The 25,540-nt window shown below is 33.8% G+C and overlaps 2 protein-coding genes across 2 annotated transcripts; one reads left to right on the top strand and one right to left on the bottom strand.

The window, feature by feature from the left end:
- Positions 1-279: 279 nt before the first annotated feature.
- LOC106060880 (lysosomal-associated transmembrane protein 4A-like) lies at positions 280-11,684 on the top strand. The gene is made up of 7 exons (XM_056029025.1): positions 280-500; positions 4,042-4,213; positions 4,317-4,393; positions 5,632-5,760; positions 5,920-6,015; positions 7,662-7,763; positions 10,422-11,684. The coding sequence occupies exons 1-7, from the start codon at positions 393-395 to the stop codon at positions 10,500-10,502; spliced, it is 765 nt and encodes a 254-aa protein (XP_055885000.1). The 5' UTR covers positions 280-392; the 3' UTR covers positions 10,503-11,684.
- Positions 11,685-11,866: 182 nt separating this feature from the next.
- Positions 11,867-25,292, bottom strand: LOC106061108 (uncharacterized). The gene is made up of 2 exons (XM_013219174.2): positions 23,629-25,292; positions 11,867-14,558 (listed from the first exon to the last, which is right to left on the bottom strand). The coding sequence occupies exons 1-2, from the start codon at positions 23,969-23,971 to the stop codon at positions 12,739-12,741; spliced, it is 2,163 nt and encodes a 720-aa protein (XP_013074628.2). The 5' UTR covers positions 23,972-25,292; the 3' UTR covers positions 11,867-12,738.
- Between the last annotated feature and the right edge of the window lie 248 nt (positions 25,293-25,540).

Below are 25,540 nucleotides of genomic sequence, written 5' to 3'. Positions count from 1 at the left end.
ACGTATAAAACATTTAGACTATGTCGCAGTCATAGCTTTTTAAGTTTTTGTATTAAAAGTTTAAAAACATATTTGTGATCTATTGAAGATTTCTGCACTTATTATCCAAAAAGAAAATTATTTCTTCAAGCTAAACATAATCGCCAATCACATTATGGTGGCAAAACACAATTTTATTTTTTGTTATTACGTACATCACTTAAAGAGCTACATAAAAAAAAAAAATACGTAAGCGTCATAAATGGATGTTCCCATGTCAATGGTACACACTTAGAATTGACGTAATTAGCGGAAGTAGATTGATAGCCATAAGCAACAGAAATTACCGAGGAAAGATTTTACATTTTATTGTATTTAGACTAGCATCCTTTTCTTGTTTTGCAAGTTTCTCAATGACGAAACAAAGTTCCCAGCTACCAGGGGTTGATCCCCGATCTTTCAGATGCTGTTTGTGTTGCCATGTTAAAACAGGAACTTTGTTTTACGGAATATTAATTGGGGTTGGTTGGATCATTGTTTTGATTTCCATTTTTTTAATTCATTCAATGTTATTTTTGTGATTCTGATTTGTCATTGTCATTTTTTTAGTTTTAACAATAAGACTAATTTAATAAGTCATTATAAGTCACTAATAAATAAGATAAGAGGCAGAGGCATTTCGATAAACTCTAGATCTGTATAGACCTAGATAGGAACAAAATACTCATCAAACAAAATTTATAAATGAAAATGCTGGTTTACAGGTAACAGTGGTTTTATAATAAATAATTAAAGAAACTAAAAGTTGTAGATTAAACTGAAAGAAGGCCTAAAAGTTAAGTAAAAGGCAGTTATAAAGAGTTTATTGTCATGAAATCAAACACATAACTATAACCCAAAAAGTTAGCAGACAGCTGTAGGAACTGTAGAACTGTAGAGTGAATACATATAAATAAAATAATATCTGAAGACAACATTGATTAAACATTAAAAACTTGTATATGATCATACATTAAAATTAAATCTAGAAAAAATGGGAGCAGGAGTTCAGGAGTATCCCCAGTTCCTTTTTTGTGATGGTATGTACCCGTACAGCGTACTGGCACCTTTTTCAATGTGGGGACAAAATTATTACTTTTCTTGTATTTTAACCTTTATTTATTAGTAATTAAAAGTTAGGCAATCCATCATTGAGTACTGGCACCTTTTTTTTTTTTTACAAAAATAGCACTGAGTATCCCCATTGTAAAGCTAAGATAACTTAACACATAACAATTATGAAATTAAAGCTAACATTCTTAATAAATATTTTGGATATAAGCATTCTCAGTATAAAACATCTATAAATATAAATAAATGTACAAGAAAAAGGAATCCAATACTATTAGCTAGTATAAAACCAAATAAAAAGCTTCTGGACCGGATGTTATTCCTGCAAGATTGCTCTAAGAACAAAGCCACGAACTAGCACCAGTGTTCTAAATACTTTTCCAGGCATCAATAAATCAGTCAGTTCTCTGTATAGTTTTGTTCTATAGGAATGTTTTGGGGCCAGAGTCTTGTTCAGGCCTTTTGATATAGTATGCAGCTTTGAAGGATATGGTCAGCATTCTCTGGTGATGCTCCACATGGGCAGGTTTTGCTCATTCCAACTTTAAGCTTCTGGAACATATTATATATATATATATGTTGTCTGATTCTGTTGTGTCCAGTTCTGAGTTGAAAAATTATGCGTTGCTCATGTCGAGATAGCTTATAATATGTGTCCTTTTTCTTGTAATTAGAATGTGAGCTGGTCCAATTCTCATTTATTCTACACTCCAATATTTTCATCATTTCTTCTGGGTAGAGAGGGATTTTCATTTGTTTGTTCGTTCTGTCATCTTTGGCCGGTATGTCTGCTTTTTCATTGCCTTCTAATTCAATATGTGCTGGAATCCATGGAACAGTTTCCTTGCTGTTGATGTCAAGGTTTACAAGAGCTGTCCTGAGCTGCTTTATATAGGAAGTATCCAAGTTTTTTAGTCTTTTGTTTTGGCATCTGTCAGTAAGGCTGTTTGGTGTACATGAGTAGTTTATTAGTGTGGTAGCTGCTAGTTCCAGTCTTGCCTTTCTGCTCTAGGGCTGTCTGAGAGATCTCCAGTTGGAATAGACTAAATGTATTCAATTTAACATTTAATTTACTGATTTCTTTAATATTTATAAATCTTTGCTGTAAGATTTATGTCTGGAAATAATTTTTACGAAAATTGTATGAACCCTGCCTACTCTTTAGTGAACAGTCATTTTTTCTATTAATCTCACTGCTCAATTTTTTGTCTGTTATAGTTTCTTTTAGAGAGTTGCCCTGAATCTGCAGTCTGTTCAGGCTTTGCCTTTTCCCCAATGTTTCCTTTTTTTTTTTCTCTTATATAAACTGTTGATTGTATTCTAGTGCTCCTATTATATACATTATTAATTTAACTTCTTAAATTCACCCTTGTGTTCTGTTTAATAATAAACAATTCTTCTGATAAATGCTTCTAGTGTACGTTTCTTTCCCTTCACTAATGCATGTCATCTAAAGAAATTTGTTGTCATTGAGATATGGTCGTATAACTAAGAAAGAATATTGACTTCTGATGGAAACAATATATATATATTACATTTGGAAGACGTCTGAAATAATTCCAGTACCCAAAAAGAAGATCAATGCTTCCAACAACGACCTACGTCCTGTAGCACTTAAGCGTCAATTCCAATGAAGTGCTTGGAGAAAATGATTTTAAAACACCTACTGAAAGAAGTCAAAACATGTCTTGACCCGCACCAGTTAGCTTACAAACCGTAAAGAAGTACAGAAGATGCAATACTATTCATGCTGAATCGTCTATACCATCATCTTGATACTCAGAGACACTACGCCAGAGTATTATTCGTAGATTTTTCATCCGCCTTCAACACCATCCAACCACATTGCATGATACAAAAATTATCTGAACTGAACGTTAGCAAAAACATACAAGCTTGGATTATAAACTTTCTTATCAAACGGCCACAATATGTAAAAGTGAACGGGCATGTGTCAGGCATGAGAGAGCTTAGCACTGGAGCATCGCAGGGTGTGCGTCCTGTCACCAGTATTGTATACCATATACACAAATGACACTCAGAGCGTATCAGCTGACACTCCCATCATAAAATTTGCTGACCACACAGCAATCATTGGCCTTATTGCAGGTGACGAAAATATGTATCATTCAACAATTAACACTTTTTACCAATGGTGTACAGATAACTTTCTAATTTTAAATGTTCAGAAAATGAAAGAAATGATAATATATTTTAGGAAACATAAAGGCCATCTTGCAGAAATTCAGATAAATAAACAAACCGTAGAACAAGTGCAAGAATATAAATACCTAGGTACAACCATCAACATCAAACTGAAATGGAGTGGAAACTGTCAAAACCTTTACACAAAAATTCACCAACGTCTTTTCTCTTAGAAAGCTAAGGAAGTTTAACATCGGCAAGACAATAATTAAACTTTTTTATGCGGCAACCATCAGCAGTCTAATTAACTTTGCCATCACCTGCTGTATGGTAATACTTCACTTGCACAAAGACTTAGACTAAATAGACTAATTAAAAGAGCATTGTATATCACTCGAACACAGCTACCATCTCTTGAAGAGCTTTTCTATGAAAGATGCCTTTCCAAAACACGATTCTTAAAGATAACCTTCACCCATTAAACCACTTTTACATAAGATCTGAACGAAGTGGTCGTCTCCTTTCCATTAGAACTAAAACAGAAAGATTTAAAAACTCCTTCATCCCACTGTCGTTCAGAGTGTTACAAGATCATCTGTCATCATCGAGAAGTTCATAGAAGTCTAATTCATAAAGCGCTGGTTGTGAGTGTGTATGTGTTGTGAATGTTGTTCGTATTTGCATCTATAATGTTATTGTTACAGTAGTTACGCTAAGGTTGTCAATTGTTGTCAAACTGAATTTCCATTTGATTGGATCAATAAAAATTATCTTATTTAAAAATTTTTTATTTTTTTTCTCATTTAGCTTGTTCATCTTGTGTTTTTGGGCTTTCTGATTTTTGCCACCATTCGTCCAGATATCCTTGTACCTAATAGCTACCAACAGCCTTATGATGGCATCATTGTGGTGCAAGCAGAAAATGGCAACTTCATTCCAAATTTTTCTGATGAACAATTTAAACAACCAATTAGCAAAGGTAGGAGCAGTGAACAAAATTGTTGTTCAAGAAAGGAAAATATGATCATTAATTGTTTTAGCTCACCATTGTTAAGCTACCACAGTACTTCTTTTATTTTCAGACAATCTTTGTGTTATGTTTGGTATCACACTTGTATGTTTGATTTCAACAGTGGCGCTTGTCTATGGAGTTGCAAGGGTTAGTATTGCTTTATGCTTTTAAAGGAAATATTGTTGTCACAGCCATATAAATTTGTATGATGGAATTTTATTGTACTGTTTCTTTTGCTGTTTTTTTTTAAAACACTCCTGAAATGTTCAGTAATTTAAAAAGGTGCCATAAAGTACTGTACTGTATTTTACATTACAGTATAAAAAGGATTCGTTCATACAGTAAGTATACTGTTATACTGTGTGCCTTAGAAAGAACATATCTAACATTTCAATCTTCTGTTTGTTATCATCTTCTTAGTCTTTTTACATTTGATGCCTACACTCAGAATGTGTAGGGGGCATCTTGGGTATGTCTTATAAATAATAGTTTTAAATAACAAATAACATGCACAAACACTGAGATAAAAACCAAACTAACAGTGCAAAGGCTGGTAGGTATGATAGAACTATTCTTTGTTTGGTACTGCAACCTAGCACATATTCAAACAGTTGATGTGCAAAATCAAAATGGCTATTTCAGTTAATCAGCATCTGGAAAGTTTAGTGGTGATGATATACTCCTTTTTTTCCCAAACTGTACAGATACATGCACATTGGGTGGCTGTGGCAAAACCACTGGTGTTAAAAAACCTATGAGATAGCCCTTTTGCTAAAGTTTGACCATCAAAAGTCAAGGGACTAAAGTATATAAAAATACATACAATGCAAACCATTAAAAATAAAACATAACCTGATTCTCATTTTCATTTCTCAGATATGACTATTACAATATTTTATTAAAAAGTAAATATATTTTTGAAAATTCTATTTTTATACTGTATTTCAAATAGGCCCAAAGGCTATTCAGGGGTCCTCGCAAACCGTTCTTGAGTTTTTAATTTGAGTTAGCATATTTTTGCACATAAATATAAATTCTTTATCAAAACAAGATTTAGAAAAGCATCTTATGTTATGCACTGTTGTATTTTTTTTATACATTTGATACAATGGAAAATACAATACCACTGTGTCTTTATCATGTATGTATTTTATTTGTACTTTACAAATAAAAAGCAATTTCTTGTTATTCAGTAGCTGTATGGATCTATATAATCTTCAACTCCAACAACATTACAAAAGAATGTTATAAAATCCTCAGTTTATTTTGGAGGTTATTGTTCTGGTTGCAGTTAAGATGTGAGTTAGTAACACAATGAGTATAAATGACCCCCAGGGTCTACCTATGAGTTGATGTACATTATTAATTAATACCTTTGTTTTTAGAACTTAGCAAGCTACCTGATGCCCTTTTTCTGTCTTCAAGTTTTTGACTTTTGCCTCAGCTGTCTGACCGTTGTTGGTTGCTTCACCTATGCTCCAAATGTAAAAAAATGGATGGAAGACCAAGGCCTGGTAACACATTTCATTTTGTATTGAGCCATTAAGTAGCATATGGTGAGGAATTACTCTCACTATAACATCTCTATAGAATAGAAAAGAAATAGTTAGGTTTCTCAAATACTATGTATCATACACTCTTTTAAGCTCACAACTTTTTATATTCCCTAACAGCAAAATGTGCCTCTGATGAATCGTCTCATGTGTTTGGACTCTGACTATCTGATGCTGCTTTTCGTCACTTGTTTAATCCTGGTCCTGTCCATTAAAGTGAGTAGTATATTATCTAATTTCTTTTCAAGCTTGATATATAATGAGCTAGTTCCTTATTTCTGACCTACTTTAACCAAAGTCACGTGATTGTTGGACAACAAAGAGGAGAATGGCCTTGTCTTCTTATATTTCCATTGCTGTTGCTCCTCTATTTTTAAGAAATTTTACATTTACAAACATTTTAAAATATATAGAGTACATCAATGAACTCCCTGAATTTTCAAATAACTTTACGAATGTTTTCATAAAGGGCCAAGAACTATTTAAGGATGGGTTTAAATTATCAATGATATTTCCTTTATAGTCCACAACAAGCGTCAACACATTGCCAATGATACATTCACATACAGAAAAAGATGTTTTTACAAACGTTCTTGTAAGATTAAAAAAGGCTTGCTATAAACTACACAAAACACACACATACACACACACGCCTGCACGCACATACGCACACACATACATACATATATATATATTTTTTTTTTTTTATTTATTTATTTATATTTATAGGCCTATATATGGGATAATATGCATATTAGTTGAAACATTGTTATTTTCATAAACTTCAGCTATTTTTTAACGTTATATGTATTTCATATTCCGCTAATCGTTAATACATTATGCACATCAATAACATTAAGAATTTTGTTTGTTTGTTGGATACATGATGCATTATTATGTTATTAAAAGTTCTATCATTTTTAAGAAATTCGCAAAATGTTACATTAAAGTTTCAAAAATGCCTTGACGAAACAGATCTAGATCCATTTTATTACTTAGAAACCAAATTGAACAATAAAAGGGCGGGGTAAGACACATTTGGCCTGTGTAACTGTAAGAGTAGATCTAGATTTATCCTTGACTATCAGATGTGTTATTTGTTCGCTAAACAATTCAAGCCTATTATGCACAAGGAAAACTCTTGGCAGTCTTTTTATCTTTTATAACAACTAGTCGACATATCGACTACACACTAGACTTGCCCTAGAGCTTTCTGACCAATACACACTGGTCTGCTGTCCAACTTTTAGTGTTCTACTCAAGTTCAAGCTTGTTGACTTTTGGGCAGAGGAAAAGAGGGGGGGGTGAAAGTGTTACTTTTTTTTTTCTAGGACTGGTTGCCCGAATGCTAAGAACTGTAAGTGTAGTCATTCATTGTAGATCAAGAAATCTTGATCTCAGTATGGCAGATTATAGGCCAACGTAACTATTTGTTTTAGTTGAAACTATTTAAAAAATGTATCTCTAGATTATCCTGTTATTAACAAATTATAGTTTAGCGCTAATGAGTAAATTGAAACCACTAAATATTGACTTGAAACGCTTCAGATTCCCACTACAAACTAACTAAAACTAAGCACAGTGCGCGTTGTATACACACAACCACGTGACTTGGGAGGAATTAGGAACTACCTCATTGTAATGGATAATTTTAAAAAAAGTTATTAACACTGTGTAGCTGCTGTAATATGTTACCATACTTTCAATTTATTATGATCATGACATGAATCACAGGGGCATTGCTGTAAATGTAATATACCAATTCAGTTTTATACTCTTTATTGTTTTTTTTAGATAAATATAAATAAAATAAAGCAGCATCAGTTAAACTTTAAATGTAGTAATGGTGTCTTGTCTGACAGGCCTACCTTATTGGAATGGTGTGGTCTTGCTACAAGTTTATCCAACTTCATGTTGCCTCTCGTAGTGTGGTTAGAGAGTATGCTGTTGACCCTGACACTGAGGTATGTTTGACATTTTGTATAGTTTCAGCGAAGATGTGTTACAACAGTATCCTGAGCATAAGCCCTTTAAGGTTTTGCTTATTACATTACCAGACCTAATCAGTTTTTGATCCTTGAAAGGAAGTTTATACAGGGTTCGTACGCGGTCTGGAAAAAGTCTGGAATTTCAAAATTCAGATTTCAGTCATTAAAAAGTCTGGAAAATTGCTACTTTTCGAGGCAATTTTGTTAAATGTCTGGAAAAAGTCTGGAATTTGAAAAAAAAAAAAAAATTAATCCGATGTCATTCAGGCGCCGTAACCGGTAAAACGCTAGGCTGCTAGATCTAGTTGGGCATAGAGGCTTCCATTAATAGGCCTACTAGATCTATTGTGAAAGCACGCACAATCCACGGCATGTCGGTGAAATGCAAGCCAATTTCTAGACGGTGTACTGTAGACTTAAATCAAATTTAGTAATAGATCTAGTCCTAGACTAGTAACTAGTTTATTATGACTGCTGTCAGTGACTCAGTGACTGTCAGTCTATATTATCTAGATGGTCGATCAAATTTCAGTTAGGCTACCAAAGGTCAGGAAGTTTTTGGCCTATATTTATTTATGCATGCGCGAAACTCCCCATCCCCCTTTTTTTTTTTAAATAAAGAAAACAAATATATCTAGTCAGTGATGTCAACATAGAATATATAGATCTAGATCTTGAGTCTAAACTAAAAGATCGCGACTTAGATAGATTACTAGATCTAGGATTCTAGGTCTACTACTAGATTTAGTCTCGATCTAAGTGCGACTTTCATTACTACTACTAGATCTAGATCTGTTCTAGGCTCTAGGTCTAGGTCTACTAGATCTACTAAATTCTAGATTTAGTCTGCGCCACTTCTAAATAGATCTAGGTTTTCTACTAGCCTAGAGTTAGTCTCGATCTATGTGCGATTCCCCCCCCCCCCCCCCCCTAGTTTTTTAGGTAAATTATTTGGCAGCTGTCAATGCCCATTTGAGTCTAAACTAAAAGACTAGGCCTCTAGAATGACTTCCATAACTAGGTCTAGAACTAGATTTAGTCTTTATCTATGCACGACTTAGAATACTAGATCTAGGTCTACTACTAGATTTAGTACCTAATTTAGTCTCGATCTATGCGCGATTCCCCCCCCCCCCCCTCCCCCCTCCCCCCCTTTAAATAAAGAAAACAAGTTATATTATATCTAGTCAACATAGAATATAGATCTAGATCTTAGTCTAAACTAAAAGTCTAGGCCACAAGAATGACTTAGATTACTAGGTCTACAACTAGATTTAGCCTCGATCTATGTGCGATTACCCCCCCCCCCCCCCTTTCCCCCCCAAATCAATGTAGAATATTGATCTTGAGTCTAAACTCAAAAAACTAAAATGACTTAGAGTACTAGGACTAGGTCTACTACTAGATTTAGTCTTGATCTAAGTCTAGATTTAGATCTAGCATACTTAGCATATAGATCTATAATTATAATCTAGTATGGTTATGATATAGATTTAGATCAATTTTTACCCTGTTAAAAAAAACAAAAAAACAAGTCAATATTGACATAGGCATAGGCCTATTGTGAATTAGACATAAGTAAGCCACTATTACAAATTCAATTTCAATTTCAATACAGTTACTTTAACTCTAGATCTTTATTTATCTCCTCCGATAGAATTATAGGCCTACTAGAGGTAGGCCATCTAACCTAGGCTAGTCTAAATAAGTCTTTACTTTTTAACTAGTAGGCCTAGGCCTATCTAATGTTTAAGCCACTAAATATCTATATAAAAGTTATACAACTATTGGACTAGTTATGAGATTTAGAATAAGATTTTACAACTAAGTTAGGCCTATTAAGCTATATAGGCCTACTCTATATATATTAAATTGCCCAAGTCTAAGTGCTACAAGATTATGTGACTTTTTTCCCCCCTTGTTTCGTATGCTCCTTCATAATTGAAAATTATTATTACACACTAGTCCAAACCTCCCACAGGACGGCAGGGGTTAGTTATTGGCAGGTCTTGAACCCAAGATCACGAATACAGCAGTCCAGAGTGCATACGGCATTCTCAGGTAGCCATCCTTTTTACTGTTAGTAAGTCTGGAAAACATAAGATAAATGTCTGGAAAAAGTCTGGAATTCATTTTCACAAAAGTTGTATGAACCATGTAATTATAGACATCTGAAAATCTGATTTTTTTAAAAATCTTTATTGCATTCAGAGGGTTGAATTGAATTGTTTATTGTATTGAAAATATCTACTTTATTTATTAACACTTTGAATACCTGTAATGCTTTTTCTTGAAAAGAAGTCATCTTGGGAAACAAGCAATGAAGTACTAAGCCTTAACCCGAAGAAGAAAAATCACTGGGTATAATGTGGTAGCTACCAGAAAACCAAACACCCAGCTCTTATTTCTATGATACAATTGCTTTTGATTAGCTGCTTATTAAAATATCACATGCAGGTGGTTAGGGGTACAGGGTGAATGCTTAAAAGTTTTAGTGCCCCAAAATGTGCATTGATAATGCTGGCTTTCAAATATAATTTAAATTTGAAATATTATGTAATATTTGACTTGTTCTAAATATTTACTGCCTGCCTAAGCAAACAGAAGCTTTTAATTTTCATCACATCTTTGCAGATGTTGCTGCCTCCATGCTATGAAGAAGCCATTAAAGTTCCTAGCAACTATCCACAGCCCCCTGCTTACAGCAGTCAGTAGATGAAGTAGTCAGTGATAGGAAACAAATTAAAAGATACTACTGACTGATTCTGCTGTGCCCTATAGTTTAGATTTAGATAAATAGGCCTTCAGTCAAATGTCAACAAATTTGTTGTCTTATTACATTTGTTTACTCTGTCAATTTTTAGTGTAACCCTTTTTTTTTGTTTCAGTTTTGAATTATTTATTTTTGTTTGGGTCTAGAAACATTCTTGTAAACAAGTTTCCTATATCTATTGTATTGGTTCTGTAACTTTAATAAAGCATTTGTAAATTAACATTATTGTAAAAAGTATTTTTTGGGGGGAAACAAATGCAAGTTCAATTTTGTTTTGATTCTAAATTCACTGTAGTGTTCATGATATGCTTTCTTTGAAATTAAACTTTACATCATGGTTAAATCTTTTGTTTTTCATATACAAATATTGTTTCATTGTTTTCCAAATAACTTTATTACATACAATTCTTAATTTAAAATATTTTATGAAAATCTTTATTGCTTTCCTGTGATTAATGTGACACCATGCTCACCTGTAAGTTATAAATTTATTGTTTTTGCACTTTCAACACAGTAACACCATAAGTTTTGTTAGTTTGTCAGGTTTTTATTGTTTCATTGTTTGTTATTTTGTTTGTTTGTTTTTGTGTCTTCAATTAATGAAAAAGACCAAATTTGTTTTGAGCTTTGCCAATAACATGAAAAAACATATAATAAATAAAATTTGCTTTTCTCATATGAACAAGGTCGCATAATGTTGCAGTCAATATCAAAGAATTTTGTGCCATTATTTTCTGCTACTAACTTTAAGAGATCGGTTTTGGGTTCAAGTACCAGCCATAAATCCTACATTATACCAGTGTTTGTGTAACACCTATGTAAATATTAGATTTTATCCTTTTCAATAATGGTGAATGTGTACTTTCAAAAGGATATTTTAATGGACTTTTTTAGTTCAATGTAAATTTAAGTACTGAAATCTTTTTTTTTTTTTTTTGTTATGGTTTTCATTGTAAATATTTGAAGCTGTAGACTAATGTATTAGCTACTTGTAATCTTTGTTTCATATTTTTCATTGATCTAAGTGTTTGAAAACCAGAGTCTGACATTCTAGTGGTTCACTATTTAAAGACACCAATTCTGGTTTATTCTGTGGTATATTGACAATAAAACATTGATCTAGATGTCTTGTTGTTAGAAAGTCAATGTGTGAGAGCTGTGAAATACTGGATATAGCATATAGTACAAAGTAGGACTTTATTGGAATTCTAAAACTTAGCATTTTCCATGTATTATCTACTATTATGTGTGTTGCAAAGCTTTGGGTAAACACAATTCTACAAACAGTTGGGTAAATAAGAGGAAATAATCAGTGCAACGCTTTTAATGTTTTGGAAAAAGTGAAAACATGTTTGAATAGTCCTTGAGGAGTCAAAAACACATCTTACAATATTCTCAACAGTATATACAATAGGGAGCACTTGTTTCATACAATAGTAGAAGACAGGGTATAAACTGGGTCAACATGTGAGCATTCATTTTGATGTACAATAAACAACTGTTTCAAATGGGAAAATCAAAGTTTGGCCATAGTTCTACTTTTTGTCTTTTTATAGTCACAATGGCATTAAAAGTAAGGGTGACACATTGACTTCATTTACAGCCCTATGTGGCTGGACATTGTGAAATTATTCAGTTTTTAGTCATATTAAATAATGAGCACTTTGTCAATGAACATGTTGTGCATTTTAAGACAAGGTTTGAACAAAGTCGTGGTAAAACTAAAGAACTCTGTCTACAAATGCTCAATATTTCTATGGCTTTGGTGAGACGCTAGTAATTAGACAGTATTCAACTTTTGCCTACGAAGTAGCCGCAATTGAACCTATATTTATAATATTTTTTAAAAAGTAATTTTAATTTTCTGCCATTAGACTCAACATTGCACAGAAGCTTAATGGCTTTCTTGTGATGAAAAGTACAGCGTCCAGATAGTTCACCATCATCTATTAACAGGAAGTTGTCCTGATTTTTTAACCTCACACACTTGTTGAACAATTGGAAAGTTACTGACACTTGCAATAGAAGAGAGGGCGAGCAGAAATAAGAACATTCGAATACACAGGGAATGTAGACATGAATTTCCTTTTTTTTAAATTTTATTATTCCTTTCATGCTTAGCTCTCTTGAGTCTCATTTGGAAACTTAGCCGTTGGGTAAAGAATAGTAACTGAAAATTTATAACATGGCTGATGTTAAATTTGGCGATGTGTCAATGCCTTTCAAGGTCAATGGATGGTTGTACCTAGTGTACGCCAATTCCGAATCAATTACAGAACTGCAAGTTCTGTTTTCTCTTGACCTTTGACCTTCGCCTGAATGGGAATTGGAATTATACATCCGGGATAAATATTTGTTATCATGTGAATACAAGTCTGAAGGTACAGAGGCTGGAAAGTTCCAATCTGTGCACATGGGATGCAGGAAGTTGTTTTCAGTAGGTTGATCTCCCCTCCAAGCTGTGAGGCAAGAGAATGCATTTAATGCTGTTTCTGGTGGATACGCGGAACTGTGAGATGCCCAAGTCATTTCACGCGGTGCAAAGCTTTCGTCTGCTAAGCCATTTGTATCAGAAACGTCTAAATGTTTGGTTATTTCGTAAGATCGCATTCCTAGAGGATCAGCACTTCGCATGTCCCAATCCCCAAATGACAGACTACTGTTAGGGCGATGTGGTATATAGAGACGTTGATCTGGACATTGAATGGAAGAAACTTTCCGGTCTGTCAGAAACGTTTCTTCTGTGTTTTCAGTTGGTTTATCAAGTGAAATCATATATGTATACAACGAGTAGTCTATGTTTGCAGACCCATCACTGGGTGAAATGTGAGAAGCTCTAAATCGATGCGAGTCCAAATGATAGCAATCAGCAGTGACACTTTCTAAGATGTTTGATGAACGCCCACCTTCTAAATAATTGTATAAGGAGCCATTCAGACGGAAGTTACTCTCTTGATAAGAAGGCGATGATTCAGAATTAATTTCTTTATGGCTAGGTGCAATACTCTCTTCTGCCTCAACTCCACCTGGATATTTATCTAAAAGAGATAGACTATATTCCAGTACTCTGGCAGTATTAGGTATTTCATCCACAATTGTGGCACTGCCTTCAGCCTTCATGCCTTCAATGTCTTTCTTTGTATCCAGTGAACTGAACCGAGTTCCCTCGTTGTACACACAATGATTAGCCTGTATTTCTTGTTGGCTGGAAAAACGCGGATCGTTTAAAGTTTTCTCCAAAAATTGGTCCAATTCGTAAATCTCGGCGGTTGTGAGCAATTCTCCCCGGTCAAGGTTCTCTACACTATTGTTGGTTTGATCAAGTTGTTCTACCGATGAAGGATCATGGTTTAGGTTATCAACATAAGATTTAGTGCTCAACTGACTAAACGAATTATCATCATCATTCATGAATGCAGTGCAAAGTTCGTTGCTTGGAAACTGTTGCCATGGTAATTTATTGCTCAAGGCTGTTGAATAATCTGTTGAAGTGAACAACCTTGGGGTTTGATTTGGCATAGCTGATGATGAAAACGCAACGTCTTTCACTTCTGCTGAAATCTTTCTCAATAGATTGGAATAAGACGCATCCTGATTTTGACTTCCGGTTTCATTGTTAGTCATTGACATGAACGGGATCTTGCTCCCAGACATGCTGATCTCATAATTAGATCCGTTTAAAACGGAAGCTATAGCACTGAAAGGGGAGGTAAAACTGTTGACCTCCTCAGTATCTCCGTGATGTGATGATAGATTGTACAACGTCGATGGTGGTGAACGTGTTAGCTCTGGCGAGGACAAGTCTGTTGGTAAAATATTCTCTGGTGAGCAGTTAGTCAAACAGTCGTCTGCTCGAGCAACACACCTCTTCTTGTGTTTCCTCCTTCTTGGCCTATACTTATAGTCTGGATAGTCTTGGGTGTGTTGGACACGAATTCTTTCGGCTTCTTCCACAAAAGGTTGCTTTTGATCCGGGCGTAAACTTTTCCATCTCTTGCCTGCGGAGGTAAAAAAAGATACAATTTATTTGATCAATGAAAATATAAAATGTGGTTAAAGTAAATTAAACAAGTAACATAATTAATTTTTTAAAATCAATTCTTCCTTTATGAAGCTGGTAGCCACAAGACGGAAAGATTGCTTCGCTCTTGTTAACTGAATGATAGTTAAAAAAATATTTACACCGCCCTCTAATCCTCTCTCCCCCCCCCCCAAACGCAATAATATTATGAATACTATACTACGTCATTATATACATTTTTAATAGGAATCTGAAACTATGCTTATTTGATTTTTTAAAAAAAGTTCGTATATCTGCCCTCTGCTCTCAGTTCATCAGCAGCAATATGGAGCCAGATCTCCATAGATTTCTATGGGGTAGGGGCTTATAGGCTTAGATGTCCACAGATTGCCATTGGGTATAGGCTTAGATGTCCACAGATTGCCATTGGGTATAGGCTTAGATGTCCACAGATTGCCATTGGGTATAGGCTTAGATGTCCTGAGATAGCCATTGGGTATAGGCTTAGATGTCCACAGATTGCCATTGGGTATAGGCTTAGATGTCCACAGATTGCCATTGGGTATAGGATTAGATGTCCACAGATTGCCATTGGGTATAGGATTAGATGTCCTGAGATAGCCATTGGGTATAGGCTTAGATGTCCACAGATTGCCATTGGGTATAGGCTTAGATGTCCACAGATTGCCATTGGGTATAGAATTAGATGTCCTGAGATAGCCATTGGGTATAGGCTTAGATGTCCACAGATTGCCATTGGGTATAGGATTAGATGTCCACAGATTGCCATTTAGTATAGGATTACTTATTATATTTGCATTATTTCTACTTTTCTATTCAAACAAATATTTATTATTTGTTTAGATCTTTAAACATTGACGTATTTTTATGTGAGTCGATCTGTTTTAGTCACGACTTGAATGTTTCATTTGGTTGTAGAGTCCAGACTGTGAAGTACAAGTCTTGTCTTTCTGGATTTTGAACATTTGGGACGGTAGTTTATGTGGATAAAAGGTCGTTAGAGAGTGTTCCTTTCTTATATCTTGTCAGCTAGATTTAATCCAAAAAGAATAATAATTTCTTCGCCAACTTTAGTCGGCGCCAGGCTTTTAATGTATTTTGAGCTTAAAAATTCAGTCTCCTGGTGCCTCCTAGTAGATAGAACACAGGTCAAATTAAGTTAAATTAAGACAGTTGTGTGGACGGTCTGATAATGAAGTGTGAGAGACATTCGAAGAAGTGGAGGATGAACGTTTGAAATGAATATCAATATAAGATCATCCTCAAGTTCAGCAAGACTTCAAGTATTGGTCTGTTCAAATTGTGCAAAAGACGTCAACAGAAGAGTGTACGTCACTCGGGACAAATTTGATCCTTTTAAAGGACTAAAGACTATAAGATCCTAGAATTGTATTGGATAAGACATATTGACATGTTATTATTATCATTTTTATCATTAGACTAGTCAGTGTCTTGCAAATTTAGACTTGGAAGAGTCTGGAAAATTTAGATTAGCAGAGTCTTATACATTTAGAGAAAGACAGTCTTTAAGATTTCTAGTTGATCTCTATGTCTTATCAAAAACGTCTTTAGTGATTGCTGAGATACTCAATCGATCTAATGTATGCAACTAAATGTGATGTTGAGTACTCAACCGATCTAATGTATGCAACTAAATGTGATGTTGAGTACTCAACCGATCTAATGTATGCAACTAAATGTGATGTTGAGTACTCAACCGATCTAATGTATGCAACTAAATGTGATGTTGAGTACTCAACCGATCTAATGTATGCAACTAAATGTGATGTTGAGTACTCAACCGATCTAATGTATGCAACTAAATGTGATGTTGAGTCTGTCTACTGCTTCATATATCACATTGTTTCTTTATACCGATTCTTCGAAATTCTGTCAGAATAAAAAAAAAACTGTCTATGATAGATTGTAGTTTCTCCTTGATGTTCCAAATGTTTTGTTTTACATGTTTGGGGCTTTTCTTCAGAAATGAAGATTATTAAGTCTACTTATCTTATCTTATAAATTACAGTGTCACTACAAAAGAGAAGATAATTACGTCATATGCGTATCCATGGGTTAATTTAGTTATGAATGTCAATCAGAGACTTCGCGGCTAAGTCGTTGACTGATTGCTGCAACCCTTTCCATGCTCTCAAGGCACTAGCCCAAACTTCTAGCAGGACAGCAAAGGAAGACACTTGAGTTCAAACTCTGGACTATATTGACAGCAGTCCGAGACACGACCAGGCAGTCATCCAATGTGATGCTAAACATATTTGGATCACTGTCGATATAGTGCCAGGAGGCATGGTCAAGCCACACATACGTGACGGAGAGGAAAAGTCAATGTAGAAGGAGTTGGATAGAGTAAATGTCCTTGTTTTGACTGCGCAGCCATGTTATTGTAGACAAATGTAGCCTAGTGACAAACCCGTTGATGTGTGTTGTTAACATGTCGATTGAAGGAGTTAATGAAAGGTGCAAAGGTTATTTGCCGAAAATGAAAAAAAGGGGGGGGGGATATTTGAAGGCATTTTACAGGACCAATAGAATTACACAAACATGAAATATATATATAATGTTTGTTAGTGTATTCTAGCCTTATATTATGACATTTACTATAAAGTTAAAATGGTTCCATAAATTTATTTTTTTTAAATTAACATTTTGAAAACATAAGTAGGGCCAAATCTACTGGTCTATTCTACTTAGGCTAGCTCAACAATGTAATCTACTCGCCTACTGCATTCGGCTCTCTGGTCTTACTAACTTATTACAAGCCAATTGAAGTTCTTTAGAAATTAGCAATCGCTTGTTAAATGAAGGTGTTTAAATCTTTAAAAAATTAAACACTGTTTTGAAAATGGTTTTATGTTATAGATTTAGTAGCAGGATACAAGACAAGAAGTTGGTTAAATAAATGAGATGTATGAAAGTGACTGAAAAATATGCATAGCTGTCTGTTTTGTAAGTAAAAGTCTGTCTAGTGAGTCTTTCTAGTAAGTAAAGTATATGTCATAAAGACATCAATGCTATAGATTTTATTTACTTTTACTTTAATTTTAGTTAAAACATTTTTTTACAACAGTATATAGGATCTACATCATTTTTATGACATTTTTCAGAAAGACTAGGAAACGATGTACAAATGTGACATGTACTTCAACATCTGCTTTTATCGTACAAAAGATAATAATGTAACTCCTAGCGGGAAAAACCAGAAATGATAGGTTTGTACACAAAAGGGGAATAACTGAATCATTTGATACACAAACAGTGGATCTCAAACATTCATATGTTTGAGAGTGTTGCTTGCTCTCTTCGCTGCTAGTTGGAGTTACAGGAAAAAAAAAGATTTATCAAAATCTAGATCGATAGTTCATTTGTTTGCAATGTATTCACTGTAACAGTTGTCTGAGTATTTTTCACGGTATATCTTATTCTGTTCAGTACACATCAAAATGTCCCATATGGCGCTAAACGTGGTGAATCCTATGATAATGTCCTACAGAAACAACGACGAGGCAATCATCCTTCAAGGTATAGTGGAGGGAGATCCAGTCGTCCAAAGAAAAGTTGGCTGGACAATGTGAATACTGGACCTTCTCTCTCTTGATAATCTGCTAAGGACAGCTGATTTAGTTACGCGAACCACCGCAGCAGCCCTACGATGCAAGCTAAGGGACATGATGATGATGACGATGATTTTGTAATTTGTCTAGAGAAGACAGCTAAAAAGAATTTGCTCTGTCGGGAATAACCATTTTGTTTTTTTGATTTAAGGGATTTGGGACTAGAAAAATCAACCCAATCATTGACTAAATTGACACTTGATACAAACAAATAATTAAATCTTGACAAACAAACTTTCTGTGCTAGTAACCTGGAATTCATCATTTATGTCAATTTAGTGTTATGTCAATTTAGTGTCTGAAAATGTTTAGCGAAAATATAAGTCACTATAATTTTTATTTTCTTTAGTTGGACACATGTAACATTTTTTTTTTGTTTTGACGATTAATCTAATTTGATCAGATCAAGTTATTTTTTTTTTCGGTCCGTTTGCGTTAAACTTATTCAATTTTATCATTGTTTACTTAGTTTTCACCAATCAAACGATTTTGCCAGGTTGTGACACTTTGAACTTAGACTGCTTTGACACATTATTCTTACTGTACAAGTTTTAATTTTGTAATATTTTGTTATTATTATTATTATTATTTGCTGTATATTTATTTACTGAACACCATTCAATTTAGTATGCATCAGATGTGAAAACATAAGCAGGTCGCAAATGGTTTGCGTAGTCATGTGAAACACTGCACTTAATCTTAATCTTTGGATTAGAAGATATCGTCATTAGTATTATTGTACATCGCCACAATACAAAAGACAAATCATAAGTATAAAAAAATACCTTTATTTGCTTATCTTCTTATCTTATATATATAAGACCGTTACTTGAAAAAAAAAAGAAGATAATTACGTCCTACTCATTTCATGTGTCAATCTAGTTATGCTTGTTAATCAATGACTTTTAAACTCTGCTAAGTCGTTGGTCATCCTGGCTGATTCAGGCAACTCATTCCATTCTCTAATGGAACTAGGGAAGAAGGAGCAGTTGTACGAATTTGTTCTAGCATACGGAATAAGAAATGTGCCTCTATCATTGTGTCTTTCTGAGTATTTCATTAAGTTCTGCTTTTCTATTTGTAAATTAAGGTTTAGTGTTTTATGTACTATAGCTACTTTATTTTTTATTCTTCTCTCCTGGAGTGTCTCTGGGTTTAGTGATTTTACTAATGATGTTACTCTAATCAAATTGAAATATTCGTTTGTTATGAATCTCACTGCTCTATTTTTTTATTATTTGTTCTAGTTTCTTTATGTTTTCTTGGAGGGATCCCAAACAGAGGATGCATATTCTAATATTGGCCTAGCTAAAGTTAAATAGCATTTTAGTTTTATGTTCTTGTTTGATTTGTAGTTTTTTTTTTATTAAACCCTAACGTCTTGCTTGATGTTTTAAGAATACTATACATTTATTATTACACCTAGATATTTTGAGTTTTTAGTCTGTGTGACTGGTTTACCAAGAATAAAGTAAATAGTTTTTATTTGTTTTAGTTTTTTTGTTACTCTTAATAGCTGGCATTTTTCTGGGTGGAAAGACATGCTCAAATTTGATTCCAATTTCTGTAATTCTTCTATTTCTTTTTGTAAAATTTCAGTATCTTGTGTTGTTTTTATTGTTCTATATATTATGCGATGATTGCAAATAATCTGACTTTTGTTCCTGAACTAATGGAATTTGGTAGATCATTTATGTAAATTAGAAACAGTGGACCTAAGACTGATCCGAGTTTACTATTATTGGTGTTGACCCGAGCCATTTATTAGGATATTACAGTGTGTTCTCTTCCTATTAGGAAATCCTGAATCCTGTAATGAACCATTAATGTCAAAGTATTTTTTTAAACAAAACTTTTATTACGTGTAATTGTATAAATTATTTCGAATCAATCATATAATTAATGATTAATTTAATTGTAATGGACCTAGAATAAAAATAATAAATCTGTGCCATTGAAAATATTTGTACCAATTATTTTTGTTTTACGCAATTTCATGTTTTTAGTCTGCTCGTTGCTATGGTCCAATCCCTTGTGTCGATCAGTTGGGAAAAAGAGGGGGGGGGGGGAGTATCTGGGAGAAAGTTTCTGTGTTGGTTGAACAAATACTTTCAAAAAAAAAAGCTTATATTCAGTGTAATTGTATTAATTAGTTTGGATTAGTCTCCGATCAGTCATGTAATTAAATTTGTAATAGATCTAGACTAGTAACAATAAATCTATGCGATTAGAAATATTTCGAGCAATAGTTTTTATTTTGCACATCTTCATAGTTTTAGCTTTCACATATCAGAACCAGTAGGGAAAAGAGGGTGGGGAGAGAAGAGCGTATCTGTGTGAATGTTATCGTGATCGCTTTTTTAATGGATTTTTTAAAAATGTGTACAACTTGAATTCGAACTCGAGAGCTCAAGCCTCCACGAATGGATTAATTTAACTTATACCACCACACTTGTCAAGAACAATTTCGTCCCTTGTTCGATACCAGAAAATTAAGTACCAACAGTTAATGAACTAATAATTTATTTATTTTTTTTGTCAGGTACAAGAAATAATTGTGCGAAATTTCAACTTGATCCGAGTTTGGGTGTGGAGAAATAACGTTTAAAAACTTTTTACCAGACAGACAGATAGATTTGATATAAGCCTTGTAACAAAAGTTATGATCTTCTCAAATCATGCGTGTCATTTTGGGAATTTTCACACAAAAGGTTAATCACAATAATCTGCTTTTTATATATTAACGATTTTCTCGATAAACTTAACAATGTCAAGAATTCATCGATGCCATCTAGACCTAAATAACAAAAAGAATTGAGCTATAACTGAAGCAATACTCTATGCCCAGAAGTTGATCCAATAACCTTTATTAGGTTAGTCGCTCATTAGTTTTTTTAAAATAAGGTTTACGTCATAGACTGAAAGTCTAATGCTTCTTCCATATTTAATTTATTTTGTGCTACAATTAAAGAGCTTAGAACATTTCATTCTGCAGTGCTAAAATGTGCACAAAAATTCTCATATACCTTTAAAAAAACAAAGCCTATCAACACTTCCTTTATGCATGAATTCTCCGTTACCTTTTAAAAAACAAAGCCTATCAACTCTTCCTTTATGCATGAATTCTCCGTTACCTTTTAAAAAACAAAGCCTATCAACTCTTCCTTTATGCATGAATTCTCCGTTACCTTTTAAAAAACAAAGCCTATCAACACTTCCTTTATTTTCTACACCGGATACACCAAAATGCAAAGCTATTTATAGTTTTTCCGCCATGCATGAATTCTCCGTTACCTTTTAAAAACCTAGCTTATCAAAACTTTCTCTATTTTCTACACCGGATACGCAAGAAACTCAATTATTTATAGTTTTTTTCGGCATGTAGGAAAAAATCGATTTTTAAGCTCCCGTTTGAGTTCTGGGTTGAGCAAAACAATTCATAGAAAAAGAAGACAAAACGATGTGAAGAAATGTGAAAAACGTAAGTTTAAAAAAGGACGATCGGGAGAGATTACAAACAAATAGACAAGTCAAGGACGCCATATTAAAGGCTTATTGTAACAACTAAACATTAGACATTTGATTCTACAGTGCTGACAGACAAAACTTCGCGTATCAATATTTTGTACATCGGATCTATAGAGCAGATGATGTTTTTGAGGCCCACGTTTAACGAGGATTTCATGTGGCCAGCACAACGACCAACCGGCTTTACTTTTCCCCAGCTATTGGGACTCAGAGGCACACTAAAGATCCCAAAATTAAAAATCCCAGTCTTAACTAGGATTCGGAAGCCAAGTGCTTTACCACTCAGCCACCCAAGGCTGTAAGTTACTGCATAGGTGCTGATTTCAATGGGTTATTAATTAGTTTAATATAAAAGAGAACGTTTAAATATTAAAAAAGCATCTCTGCACATATATAATATTATAATATTATAATAATAACACATACACTATTACGCTGTATTGATAAGTCTATTTCCCCTCTAAATCCAATTTTTTTTTTCTCTTTTCTATTTAGTTGTACAGATAAAGAAAAATTTTGGTAGGTCGTCTGGAATTAAAAATAAAATGCAAATGTAAAATGTCAAAGGTTTATGACCTCTAGTATTCAAAGTTCAAATAAGATCATGGATTTGATGTCATCGCCCACAGAGTAATCATTCCGTTTTGATTAAGTAGATACCCCCCCCTCCTATTTCACCCACAATGTACTCTTCTAATGGTTGCATATGAGAATACAAGACTGGACAATCAACGCATATACTTGCACTCTCGAAAGGAGATACATTTTAAAACAAAGTATATTTAAATAATGATTTACTTTTTATAGGTCTTGAAAACATTATATACGTATACATTATTACAAAGTAAACACCTGAACAGGAGCTGAATTCTTATTTAAAAAAAATAATTTCAACATTATATTTTAACACAAACTTCTTATATTTTATCTTATCTTATAAAATACAGACGTTACTTAAAAAAAAAAGATGATTACGACCTATGCGTCATGCATCTATATCCCTTGCTAATACAGTATTTCCCTTCATTCTCATAATTAATCAAACTCAAAATATAACAGTTTCCTAAGATTTGTAAAGAGGTTTCTATCAGACAAAAAAAGAACAAAGAAGATCAAATAGAAAGGCATTAAGAAGAAAGACATTTCAACGAAAATTCATTTGTTATTTACAAAAGTAAAAAAAAAGAAAATGACCTTGAAGGATATTATAATGTGGATTTTCAATGAAGTGAAAGAAAAAGAATCTTTTTCATAAATACATTTTAGCGTTAATTGTATTCACACCAGTGTCAATTTAAAAATAGGATATTAGAATAACTGTATTTATTTCAAGATTCAAGATAGAATTTAATTGAAATAGATTCTTTAAATTTAATACATGTTTTCCAAGAGCGCTTATTCTTGGAAAACAAGTAAACTCAACAACTGTCAGGACAATGAACAATGAAAGAATGTTTTATTTGAAATGTAGCCATAACAAAAGTTTAATAAAAGTGGTACTTGTCATATTATTTTCTTATTGCAGTCTCTTGTTAGGATCTAATGTTATGAAGAGTAGATCTATAGAGGGCCATAGCTGTATTTTTCCCCCCTTAACATCTATTTCTACTAGTCTCATAATCTTACCCTACACACATCAAAATACCACCCTACAAACCATATTTTTATTTAAATACCGAAAGTTATTTTGGGTTTTCTTAATATATAATGGCGAAGCATAAATTACGTTCGTACTGCTACTACTACCTACTACTACTAATAATCTTTATTATCCTGAAAGACATTTGTCTTACAATTTGTGCATGAATTGATTAGTATATTAACTACCTATGCTAATAAAGGCGACTAAGATTTGCCATGACTCACCTAATATTTTACTGAGTTCCGCATTGTGAATGTCAGGATTTTCTCCGGCTAGACGTTTTCTCTCGACTTTGGCCCAAACCATGAATGCATTCATTGGACGTCTGATTCTGGAACGGGTCGAATCCCTGCGACCTAGACAGTTTTGACGTAACATTTGGATGTGAGAATCATCATTGGATATTCCATCAACATGTTCACGGTGCCACTCGGCCCCGTATTGACTAAACTGACCCATGTTTAGGAGTGGACAACAATTTTGTGCTTTATTGAAACTGTTTGAAATGTCTGATGTCAAGGTTTGCATGGCCAAAATTCGGTTGTCTTTTATTTGCTTGTTAATCATGTGTAATCTATATATGACTTGATCGCAGAAATCTAATACACTATTTTAGGGCAACTCAATCCTCAACAATTTCACTCAGTGTGAACCATTACTACATGAGGTAGAATACTTGCATACTGTTGATGAAACAATTTCTTCATAAAATTAGTCAATTTTCTGAAATGTTATTGAGTGATAAGGTTTTAGACTTCAGAATAGATCTTCGTTATTGATTGGCCAGTAATTGATTGAACTTCAGAAATTATTTTAATACTAATTGTCTTTCAGAAATGGCATTTTGTTTTCCGTAATGAAAATATGTGTAATGTCACCAAAGTGATTATGAACATCTAATTAAAACACGGGTTTCCAATGACTTGTTTTCAGAACACAACAAATGAACAGGTGAACTCCAAGAATCGATAGTTTACATATCCACGAAATAAACGAACAGTAAACAAGTTTGTTGTGTAATGTTTACCAGAAGTGACTATTGTCTCAGCTGTTCAGTCACTATTATAAATGCACTAGAAGCTAAAAGTCCTACAGGCAGGTGTCCGGACAACACATTTTTAGAGGGTGGCATGAATGTCTGTTACTAATTGATTGGCCTAGTTCTTATAGAGAATACAGGAGAGGAAATAGCAACCGCAAACTTGGCAAGTCGCTTGTTTTGCCCTGAGACATGCGTATGGCTCAAGACTTGAATCTTAATATGAACACTCCTACTCTCCATCGGCCCCCCGCCCTTTCCTTTATACTACTTTACAGTGACTGGTATAATACGATAAAGGCGTATCAAGACAAACGCCAGATTTCTGTGTCTGAGATGTCTCATCGCCCGATAGAAGTCGCCCCTTGCGAGTGAGTTAGTGCCCTTGTTTAGGTACTCTCTGGTAAAATGACAGCAAACGATATCAGGGAGAAGCACTGCTCGTTAATGGTTACTTCTTAATTATCGTTCCTTGTGCTGCGATAGTCGCAGAAAAATAAACCTGGCCAATAAGACACCGTGTCTTAAGTTTATCTGGAGTCAATGTGAGCCATTAAAATATGCACCAATTATTTTGTTTATTTAGCTGTTAGATCTAGTTACAACTTGTATAGTTCAAAGCCGTCTCGTCAGTTCTGAATGCATGCAACTCTAGAATTGATAAACATAACATAGTATACTCATTATGTATGCACCAAACGAAACATTTTTTTTTTCAAAAAATAACTGCAACTAGAAATGAAATTAGTCGGACCAGCAATAGTTTAGCGTATCCTCAAAACCTAGATCTAGTGCGTTTAAAATCTAGACCAACGGAAACCAACTTTTTACCCGAGCTATCGCTATCTCTTGCCGGCCCTACTGGACCGAGATGTTACCAATCGGGCTATACTTATATAAGCCCCAAAAATTCTAAATTTAAACGATAGATCACACCAATAGCCAATGAAATTTCAATAAATAATTATACTAGGGAACGACATTAAATGTAACATTTTGATTGGTTTCTGGTCACAACAGCTAATAATAGATAAAAGGGCCAGATAAGAAGGTTGAAAGAAAAAAAAAGTTGAATTGTTTTATCTAATTAATGTCAC

This window comes from Biomphalaria glabrata, chromosome 5 (assembly GCF_947242115.1).
Source record: "Biomphalaria glabrata chromosome 5, xgBioGlab47.1, whole genome shotgun sequence".
NCBI classification, from domain to species: Eukaryota; Metazoa; Mollusca; class Gastropoda; family Planorbidae; genus Biomphalaria; species Biomphalaria glabrata.
Note: the sequence above shows the minus strand (reverse complement) of the source record. Positions and strands in the feature narration are given on the sequence as shown.